General features: G+C 36.1%; 2 protein-coding genes across 2 annotated transcripts; both read right to left on the minus strand.

Annotated features, from left to right (window-relative positions):
• Window positions 1–2,119: 2,119 nt before the first annotated feature.
• On the minus strand, window positions 2,120–6,610 carry SPMAP1 (sperm microtubule associated protein 1). The gene is made up of 3 exons (XM_081971254.1): window positions 5,133–6,610; window positions 3,718–3,817; window positions 2,120–2,385 (listed from the first exon to the last, which is right to left on the minus strand). The coding sequence occupies exons 1-3, from the start codon at window positions 5,337–5,339 to the stop codon at window positions 2,228–2,230; spliced, it is 465 nt and encodes a 154-aa protein (XP_081827380.1). The 5' UTR covers window positions 5,340–6,610; the 3' UTR covers window positions 2,120–2,227.
• A 148-nt stretch (window positions 6,611–6,758) lies between these two features.
• RPL23 (ribosomal protein L23) lies at window positions 6,759–10,704 on the minus strand. Its single transcript, XM_081971255.1, has 5 exons — window positions 10,631–10,704; window positions 9,764–9,847; window positions 8,460–8,588; window positions 7,351–7,464; window positions 6,759–6,887 (listed from the first exon to the last, which is right to left on the minus strand). The coding sequence occupies exons 1-5, from the start codon at window positions 10,641–10,643 to the stop codon at window positions 6,805–6,807; spliced, it is 423 nt and encodes a 140-aa protein (XP_081827381.1). The 5' UTR covers window positions 10,644–10,704; the 3' UTR covers window positions 6,759–6,804.
• Window positions 10,705–11,376: the final 672 nt, after the last annotated feature.

Below are 11,376 nucleotides of genomic sequence, written 5' to 3' on the forward strand. Positions count from 1 at the left end.
TTGTCAAGAATATGTGTCTCCCACTCGCATATTTTAAAAAAGGAGGGATTGTAGGAAATTAGCACCCACCCCTCTCCTAGAAAAATGAAATATCCTAGGAAATATTGAAAAGGCAGAATACTACATTTCCCTGGATCAGAAATGGAGAAACATGTTTTCAGGCAGAAAACAGACACACTCTTAATAGCCCCTACTTTTCTTAATGACCCATTAAGATGCCCAAGTCAGACTATTCTACATAATAAAGAGTTCTCCCCTTCAGCTCCAGAGTAATGGGATTAAGGCATGATAGTATTAGCCCTTTACCCAACTCACCACATGGCATCTGGAAAGTCAAACTTGACCCCATGGGAGTCTGACAATCAATCAGAATACATTTTTTACACAAGAACAGGAAACAAGAGAGGTGGGGCCGATCAAGGGGTATAAAGCCAGGAACTTTTAGCCCTTCTTTCTCTTCACTTCACCGAACATTGAAGCATGTGATCAACTTTTCTGTTCAGGACTCAAGCCATGTGGTCCTCTCCACCATTAAACCATCTTTCCAAGCAGCCTCCATGTCTCCAGTGTCTTTCTTCCCACTTGGAGCTGAACCCAGGAGGACATTTCTTCCAACAATTATTTGCTTTGTACATGACCCATTTGTTTGTCCTTGATATCTACATGCTTGCTTAACTATAATAGCACTGGGATGATTTCCCTTACATTTCTTTACAGAAACACAACAGATGGAAGTATAAACTAACCATCTGAACTGTGTCCAACAATGCAAGAGCCTAAAATGTTATTCATTATTGTGCTTAGATTTAGAGTTTAGTATGCCATGTGAGTATAGCTACTGTGAACTGCATGTCTGTCTATGGCTGCTGTCCAGGGGCTGGGTTCTGACCGCCATTACTACTGGTACGGTGCCTGAAAAATGTTGTGTGCATGCGCATTTGCCTTTAAAATGATCTGTGCATGCGCACATTTTAAAAGGAATAAAAATTACATTTTTTCATTGAAGATTGTTCTACGTTTGTGCACACAGAAAATCAAGATGGTGCCGCCGAGGATAGAACCGATACAGTCACGTGTCCACCGGAGTTACTACCTATTCGGCTGAACTGGAACGAATAGGTAGGAACCCACCTCTGTTGCTGTAGTGTTTGCGATGTTGCTAATACTACTACAGATATGGCTGGTAGATCCTGTTTATAATTTTAGAAATGATTCTGTGTATCCGCAATTGTGGTTTAATGGCTGCAATTTTAACATTAAAGTGTTCAGGGGTGCAATTCAGCCGCTTCAAACCAGTTTGGGCAAACCAGATGTTAATTTTTGAAGAGGCTGGTCTTTTGGAATGGAGATTTTGCATCCATTCAGAAAGACTGGGCCAATCCATCCATAAACAAAGAGACTCCAAATAAGGAATACAATTAGGCAAGCTAACAAGATTAGCTCAGATAAACCCCCAAGATTTGTACTTCCCCTTATGGGAAAAATGGGAATCTGGCAGCAGCCATTAAAATATTAAAGGACATTCTTACACAGGAACAGGCATCTCAATCACAAAGCCCCAAAGAATTTATAAATGGCCACCTATCTCAACCCCATTTAGTGAGCCACTCCAGAAACACACTGCTATCACTGAAGCTTCTGGCATCCAAATAAACACCACCTTCTTTCCAGTGTCTTTCTCTAGGCTTTGAACCAGACCGGATTCTTTTTCTACCACTGGTCATCCTAGTACATAGATATTTTTCTATCAGAGTTCATATGAAAGAATAGAAATAATAGGAATGAGAAACTCTTCAATATTAATTAAAAAGTTTGAGATTTGCTATTCAATGCTTGTTGAAACCCAAAGTGGTATACAGTTATGGTATAACATAGTTAATATGAACACATTTTCTGCCCCAAAAACAAAAGTCCCAAAGAACAAAATATACGATCAAGCCACTTTTGTCACAGGCAGAATGTTTTGTTATCACTCTTTTCCTTCCTTCCCCAACTTGGACTATAGTACAGCTTTCATCCTCCCCCAAAGCATCCCAGCTACCATGCCCAGTTAGGAAAATGCTATCCTAATGTAATCTTCTGCCAGAATTTCCCTTCCCACAAGCAATAAACTATTAAATAAGAAATTAAAAGTATTTTATTATTTTGGAAAAAATCAAGAACAAACAAAACGTACGAAGAGCATTTAAGTTAGAAGAAGAGACAGATTGATATAATCTGATTTTCTTCAGTGGATGGGGAGCCATGTTACTTCACCAAAGCAAGAAGAGCGTGTGCGAAGATCTGGAGTGTTGCGGCGATAGCCATATCGGCCGTTCCAACCTGTTGCTGGCTTTGTACCCATCAAGTATAGATGGTGACCAGCCACTTGCTCTGGAGAGTGACCTGTATAAAAAAAATACTAAAAATCATCCATCAAAAATATGTTAAAGAATTATTTTGGAAAATGCAACCTGTGTACAAAAACACACCATTTTTCTTACAGTATTTATCTCTTGATGCTTTTTCTTCAATATCTGCCTTGTTTTTCTTTTACTTTGCACACCCTAACTGCCCTATCAGCAATGGATTATTGTACCCTTAATATATATTCTCCCCACACCATTTCCACTTTGTAATCCTGCCGAAGCACTTTGAAAAATCACAAGATAAATTTCATTTCTGTGTGGCCTTCAATGGGAGAACCTCCAGAGATTATTCTGATTAATCAGTGTTCTTCTCCACCAACCCAAAAACAAAGAACATTGCTCTGTGTCCTACCAGCCATAGCAGTTCTCATAACAAATGTCATCTTGATCCACATAAACAATATTACCAATTCACATTTTAATTTCATGCTCTATGCATTTGGCTCCCTATGTGTAAAACAAATAAGTGGGGGAGTATTAAGGTGGTGAGCTAACAAGCCTTAAAGTTACTCTTGAATTATTATATTTAAGAGCCCATATGAGATATGACAGGAAAACTGGGATGGAATGTAGCGAGGTGTTGAATTCCCAGGAGGGAGGACGTGTATTCTAAAGGAATAAGAAGCAACTCAGCCTAAATATTATATGTGAGATGACGAGAGTGAACAAACCCCTCCCTAATGGTTCAGAGTATATTGTGGATGCAAATAGTCTTCAATCTGACAAGGTTTTGTATATAGGTGTGAAACAAAAAACTCAGCTTGGAAAAATTGCTGTGTTATTCGTAGTTTTGAGCCTGACATAAAGCATAGTACATGTCATTTGCTTTACTTGCCACCAGGAACTTCATTAGTTTCAACTATTTTTAATCACTCATTGTTTACACCAGGGATCCCCAACTCCCAGTCTGTGGATCAGTACTGTTGGAAACCAGGCGTTGCAAGCAGTGTGCAAGCATGTGCAAAGCTTCATTGTGCACGTGCGACAAATCACACATGGTTTGCATGTGTGAAACCATCCTCCCTTTCCTGCTGCTACCAGGCTGGGTTTTGAAGATGGCGAGTGAGACCTCGCCGAAACGTTGCCAATCTTACATGGGAAAAGACCCGAATACAACAAGACCAGCATACCTATACCCGTGAAAATCTACACACACACACACATTTTTTAAACAATAATTTTCACTTGTGCTATGAAATGTAGTTTCAATAAGACATTATCATAGTTCCTGAATTATTTTAAAAATTTGGAAGATAATTACTGGTGAGATGAAAGATAGAGAAAGAGATAGGTTCAACACTTCATTCACCTGCTCCTGCCCAATTTCTCCTGTTCAAATACCTCTGGCCTGGCCCATAGATATGGAAATAGTCCACTATCCACCCATCCCTAGAGGTCCCACCACGAGTCTGTCAAGCAAAAGAAAAACAAAGCCCAATTAATTCAGTTTAAAAACAAATAAATATGCAGGGATGGTAAATATTCAGAGTATGAGAGAGAGAAGACTGGTTTTAATTTTTATCATTATGGAGTATTTTCTTTTTTCTTAAATGTGATGCAGTGTGTAATGTCTACAATGAGATCATAAAGAGAGTTGTGACATCAAGCCTGAAGACCAAACATTCCAAGAAAAGAAAATCTAAATATTGGATACATTATACTTTTACACTTAATAGCTTTCTTAAGTATGTGTAATGAACCAGTTACCAGTCTGGGCCAATCTCTGTCCAAGGAACAGAACATTGTTGCCCACGATTTCCCATCTCCCTTCTAAAAAAATCAAGCAGCTCTGTGCAAGAGCACATAAAAGAGGAATATTCTGTACTAAAATTTAGGAGGAACCAGCATCTGATGATAATTTGGCAGCACGAACAGTTTTTAATTGGGCTTTCCCCATATTTAATACAGGTTGTCTTTATACTCGCTAGACTAGATGGATGGGTGGATGGTATTCAGTTATTTTAGAAACCTAAATAAATTTATTATTTGGGAATATTTTTTTTTTTAGTTGAGGAATGTGTTACTTTGGATTATCAGAGTAACAGTCCAGCATTTTGCAGCCAGAGCCATATTTCTTATTGTTGATAGCTAAGGCAATAATATAAAAGCTGCTGGAGCTATGTTTTCAGAGATTTTGTTTTGGTTTTTAGGTACTTGGTATTGGGTAATTCTATTTTAAATATATTGAAGGTAAAGGTAAGGATTTCTTGTGTCCTGTCCTATCTAACTCTAGGACTGGTGCTTATCTCCATTTCCTAGCTGAGGGAGATAATGTTATCCAAAGAAACTTCTGTGGTCATACAAACCGGCATGACTGAGGTACATGGAATACTATTACTTTCCCACCAAAGTGATATTTATCTACTTATATTTGCATGCTTTCAAACTCTAGTTTGGCAAGAGCTGGGGCAAGAATAGGAGCCCGCTTTGTCATACAGTGCTTGGGTCTCAAACTGCCAACAGTTAAGACAAGCCCAATATCTTAATTCTCCACTCCCTTTAAATATATTAAGCTATTCAATTATTTTATGTATGCTTATTTGACCCATTTCCCACAGGAATGCATCAAAAATTGATTTCAGCAAAAGTTTTAAAGTATTACATTATCTACAAGTCATGGGAACCTGGACTATAGTCTAGCATATGAAATTGCATCGTTATATCTCATAGCCCTGCTGCTCATTTACGACATTTATTTCCATTTCAAGTTTCAAATGTCATTACCTGCTCCGTCCTTTTTAGCAGTGATTTGACCACTGGAGATGAGAAATAACTAGCAGCATGGATATCTAATTGAGCATTATATGGTGGCAGTGCAGACCACAGCTTGGGCAGGATGTGAGCATATCCGCTACCAATGGTGTCTACTGCCACACCATCAAGGATGAATTCCTTTTGCTTTTGTAGACATCTCCGTGTAATACAAGTCATGATTTCAAGAGAAAATGGTGACTGTCACACTAAACTAATCTCTCACATCATACCACACCATATATATATGCTACCTCTCTCCTAGCAACTCTCATTATTACACTACTAGAGTCTCTGTGATGTTATCAAGAGACAATTGTTCCCTAACAACCTGAAGCTGGCATAGTTTTTTCATTTGTGCAGTTTACTTTAGTATAGTTCATTCAATATTATCCTTAGTTTCATTTATATTAATTAATCTACCATAGTTCCTGCACAACAGAAAACTTAAAATCGCGAAGCTACATTTAAAGTAACATGCCAAGTTTAATTTTTTTTCATACAACTGAATTTCCTTTAGTACTGTGCAGCTCACAATTCCTGATACATGAACTGTAGTGCAAGACACAATCTTTTTAGATAGATTTATGGAACAAAGTAGTATTGTAACCTAAAATTAATGAATAACCAGTTACGTGTTTCATGGATTTCATTCATGAAATTGCTGATTTTAAGTTCCCACTTTTGAATAATTAACTGGCGTAAATGGTGCAAAGAAAAAAGTACTTTCTGAATTATTGCCAGATTCATATATTTAACTGATGCTTTGACTGCAATTCCAATTGTGTATTCTGTCTTTTAAAATACTCCAAAAATTATGTACTGTACAGTGCGATAATCATTCATGTGTTATGAACAGGAGCGTATTATAATACAATTTATGATTGTATTGTCCTATACTAGTTAATTGTCCAATTTTTTAAAAAAGGTCACATGGGTGCATCTTTGTTAAGATTTCTTTCACTTAATTTGCTCAAATGATACAATCTACTCAACTTTACTCAGTGGGAAAGGCAGCCCAACCAGCATGTAATTAACTATCCTGCATAACCCGGGGATATTTCTAGCACAAAAATGTACTATATTTAGCTGAGATGTGAGGACCCACAGTGGAGTTTACAGCTTTAATGAATCAAAGTAGTGTAACTAACATACATGTAAAATAATGTAAATTATTTAGTAGAATTCTATATACATTTATTATTATATATTTTTTATCTTTTATGGCAATTAAAAAAACATCCAAAAGGAGTTAGTCTATCACTGGACAACCACAGAGCAAATAATTCTGGTGTCTCCTTTTGTACAGTCATAGTTACAGTATACCTCTTCTGTGTTTTGAATAAGATTATACAAATATGGTTCTCCTTCACCTATTTCTAACCTTACAACTTTTTAAAAGGTGGAATTAAGGCTGTCCACGACCCAAGGGATCTTAATATATATCATAAATGGATTTGCACTGAGATTTATTAAAACAGCACATCAAACAGTTTTAGTGTTTTTCTGATTAAATAATCTGTTAATAATATCCAAGCTAGTTCAGAATGTCTGTTTCTTTCCTTCTCTATAACATGGAAGATATTCACATCACAAAACTTTGAGTGAATCACTTTTATTTCATTTTTACAAAGAACAAACATATTTATGCGATACTGCCAGCATTGGAAGCAATTCTGGGCCATAGATCTGCACACTCCTTGGCTACAGGGCCTGTGATAGCAGAGCCTGGAAAAATAAAGAACAAACCAGAAATATTTCTTAGCAGCAGCCGCCCAACACCATTATAAAAACAAATATCTACATTTATGATGAACTGGAAATACCTTGACATTTTTGCATGAAACAGAAAAATGCATGTGGTTTTTATTAGAAAAGTATCAAAGGATTGAAAATGAAGAGTTTACTACAATCATAAAGTAAACAATGTTGTACTTAATGTTTGCTGCAAAATAAATTGTAACCTCCTATTTTTTCTTTTTAATTCTTTAATTCTACACTTTTGCTTTTGTTTTCTTTCTTTGTTGCTTGCTTCTGCTCTCTATTAGTTTGTGCTAGTTTTGTAAAACTTTAATGAGTGTCCAGGACATTCTCTAACTCTAACTTAATAAGCTATTAATAAACTGAATATTTTTGCAAGAAGCAAAATATGATGTTCTTTTTAGTTTTGTGGTCCCTTTAGCAGCAATACCTTTCATTTCTCCTTTGTTGTTTACTATCACTCCTGCATTGTCTTCAAAATACAAGAATACACCATCTTTTCTCCTGTAGGATTTCCGTTGACGAATCACAACTGCTGGATGCACTATGAAAAGTTCAAAATCAGTAGTTTAGTAAGCAACACCTGAATTTGAAATCAAGCAACAGTTTCTTTAGAGTTGTAGGACATGCTGCAACTGAAAACAGATCAACTTTATTAAAATGCAGGTCATGGCAGCATAGAATATAAAATGTAAAACCCTAAATGCATATATGTCAGAAAAATTAGAATGAAAACATGCTCCAAGTAGTATTAAATTCTTTATGACTTACAGGTATCGCAACAGATAAGTATGTTATGTGTTTACACCATTTAATTAACAGCACTTCAAAAATACTCAGTTTGAAGAGATCATCTTTTAAGCCTCTAGCTTTGGTTCTGGTGCTCAAATAAGATTTCTAATAGACATAAACTTTAAAGTGTATGATTTTACTTTATTATAAAACATTCCCCCTCTGGGGGAAAATTGGAAAACAGAATAGTCTTTCTTTGTCTAGTACCTTTGTTATGGACTACAGTTCAGTCAACCCCCATATTCTGAAAACTCTGGGAGTTATCATTTGAGGAAGATAGATAGCATACATATGCATCACTTACAGTATTTCTGGCCTAAATTATATTCTATTCTGGATTAAATTAATGTACTCTTCTAAAATATAACCCAAACTAGATATATTAGTCTAATTGAATTTCCCAAAAGAAAAATGTTTTTCCCAGAAAAGATGAATTCAGAAGATGGAAACACAATCTGATCTATAAATTAATTTAAAGTAAACCCAAACTAGATTCCATCCAATGTTAATAATCTAGCGCAAAAACACTTTATAGTTAAGTCACAACTAATATAGATCCCATCAATATATTTACCACAAGGATCACTGTATTCAACCATCTTAACTTTAATTACTTTTAATGCTGAAAATGTTGGTAAGTAATGACTAGTAGATAGTAACCAGTTTTTTTCCAACTGCTTTTCTCTTACAGTCCCAAAGTAATAACAAGATTGTAAATCAATACATCTTATTTACTCAATCACTCACCCTTCTTTCTCAGCTCGGGCTTTCCTTTCTTGACAGTAGCCATTACCATGTCCCCCACACCTGCAGCTGGCAGTCTATTCAGACGCCCCTTAATTCCTTTCACCGAGATTATGTACAGATTCTTGGCTCCTGTGAAATGAAGGAATTATTGCTGTTAACAAATACTTTGTATCAAAGTTATAAAGACTTCTTCTATTTTTTGTGGCATCACCGATTGAGGAATAACAGCACATGCTGCAACCTCACCCAAAAGTAATGCTGTTTCTTTACCCTTCCACGACAACTCCCTGGGCCATTTGAAAACAGACCCAGCAAGTGCTTTTTGAAGGGAAAAACCTATTGCTTCTAGTCTGTATCATGTTCTTTTAGCATGACTGCTATGGCTCACAACTGAACTTACTAGGATTTTTTTTCCAGCTGAACTGGACAGAGATAATGTCAAGAGTTCTCTCAAGATTCTGAACTGCAAAAAGTTAATTCAGGGAATGAAAAGCTTTAATATGCATTATAAGGGAGGTGATAATTTAAGTGAGTACATTATTAGTCAACATATATGGCAATTTAAAAATGGCTCCTGCCTGCTTTATTTGTCACCTTACTTTGCTTTCATAATCAAGCTTTCTCACTTTTTATGTATAAGGCCGGCTGCCTCACTCTTGTACAAAAGATAGCAGCTTGTGGCTGTGTTGTTTTGATAACTACTACCCTTTCCTCAGTGTAAGAAATTAACTCGCACAAGTATTAACCTTTATATTTTCTACTAGAATAAAGCACCCAAATATCACCCAGTCCAAATTCAACCACATGTTGGATTATTTCCATTCTATGGAGAGTAAAAGTTACCGACAAATATTTATGTTAATCTAAGAAAAATATGTTTGATCTAGATTTTGCAGTAAATAATTGAATTAAAGGATGTTTCTTAATTTATATAATACATTGTTTACCACCTAGGGTGTTTCATGATGGACAAACAGAAGCTCCATCCAATTCCAGAAATAACTTCCATTATCAGAAGGCAGAGGAAACATTAAATATGATCTCCTACAATGAATGTTACAATTGTCCACAAAGCTTATATATTTACCAATCCAACATTCAGGAGACCAATATTAGAACTAGCATTTTCCCATCTACTTCAGGATTGATTCTGCTGCTTAATCAAGGAATTGAAAGAACCCTGTTGCCTGTAAGCTGCTCTTGGAAGCCGTTTTGGCTAAAGATCAGTTTAAAAGTCCTTTAAGAAAATTCCCAGACTTGCTGTCCAGAATTATTTATTCAAATTAACCAAAATTAAGACATACCTGTATTATCCGCACAGTTGATCACAGCTCCCACTGGGAGACCAAGTGAAATGCGAAATTTCGCACCAGATGAACCACCACGTCCTATTAAAAAGTCATAGGATGAAGAATGTTTTATTAAAGCAATAAAAATATTCCAATACCTACCACCTTTTTTGATTTTTGAGTCTTAAAATCAGGTTCATTTACCCCTCACTAAGAAATCACTGTTTTCCACATACTTACACAAAAGCTCACTTTGTGTTAATTGCTGTTCTAATAGTTTGAAAAACTCCATTACTGATAGCTAAGCTATTAACTCTACTGATCTCCATACTGTGGTTTAAAAAAAAAAGGGGGGGGAGTTGCATATCCCTCATCATCCAAATGGGCAAGCATGAATAATTCCTTTTGTCCTCTCAAAGATCTAAGGCAGAGTTTCTCAACCATCGCAACATTTATATGGACTGGAACTTTCCATGCTGGTTGGGGAACTCGACATATCTTAAAAGTTGCGAGTTGTGAAATAGTAATCTAAGCCACTACAATGGAAATAAAATAGGGGACGATAGGCTAATATCTGGAGTACGCCGTCTGAAAACCATTATACAGCAAATATTATTATAGTAAAATCCTACTAAAGCAGCTGAAGTTACAACTGCACTGCTTTCCAATCAACTTCTCACCTTCCCGCCCTCAATTGTTTCCTTAAATCCCACGAACCAAAAAATATTGTTTTTGAGCGGGGTGGTCGAAAATATCCATCTCATCAGAGACCTAACTTTCATCCATCAATAATGCCCGATAAAGCGAGCCTAATATCTTCCCAAACTAGAGCGATGAAGGAGGATTCTCTTCCAGACCATCTCATGGTTTAACAGGCCTTACCTCGCTTAGACATCTTGCTCAGGAGGCCGAGGAAAAAAAAGAAGGCGCAAAGCTTGCCGGGATCACTTATACGTTTTCAAAATGCCATGTCACGTGAGGCGACCTTTTCATGTGAAAGCCGGAAACGGATATAAAATGAACCCTCCTCTCTCTCTCTCTCTCTCTCTTTTTAATGGCTAAAGTAATATTATACCGTTAAAGGTGAACTTAGTCAAAGGGCTTTAGCCGTTTTTTTAAAGTTTGACTTTGTAGTTTAAGTTTGTACATATTTATTCAAAGAAACGCCCTCTTTAAATACTTTTAGTCGTCATATCTCTGCCGTAGGGTGATCCCATGTAACCGAGCTTAATTTTAGTTTAAAAAGAATATTCAAACTGAGTCGGTAATTTTAAAATATTGAATACTTATTATTCGAATCCTGATAAAAGTTCTCCTAAACATGTGGGTTCAATTCCAATTATTATTTATAGTGCCAAAAAGAGTACCTAACATAATATTTTGCAAAAATATCTATGACAGCTTGAAGATTGACAGTACTGCTATTGTACAAAGTTTAATGTTTTGAAAGTGAAATGAGGAATAGGAAATAATATTTAAGGAAAAAATAAGGCAGGTTAACTGAAATGTTGACCAAAATTTGAACAACAATTTAGCATGATACTGAACTGTTGCTTGAATCATGAATTGCATTGGCTCAGATTCTTGGGTTGACTTAATATACCTACTGAACGATTAACTAATTAGGT

Source organism: Natrix helvetica (assembly GCF_964273705.1).
Source record: "Natrix helvetica genome assembly, chromosome: Z".
NCBI classification, from domain to species: Eukaryota; Metazoa; Chordata; class Lepidosauria; order Squamata; family Natricidae; genus Natrix; species Natrix helvetica.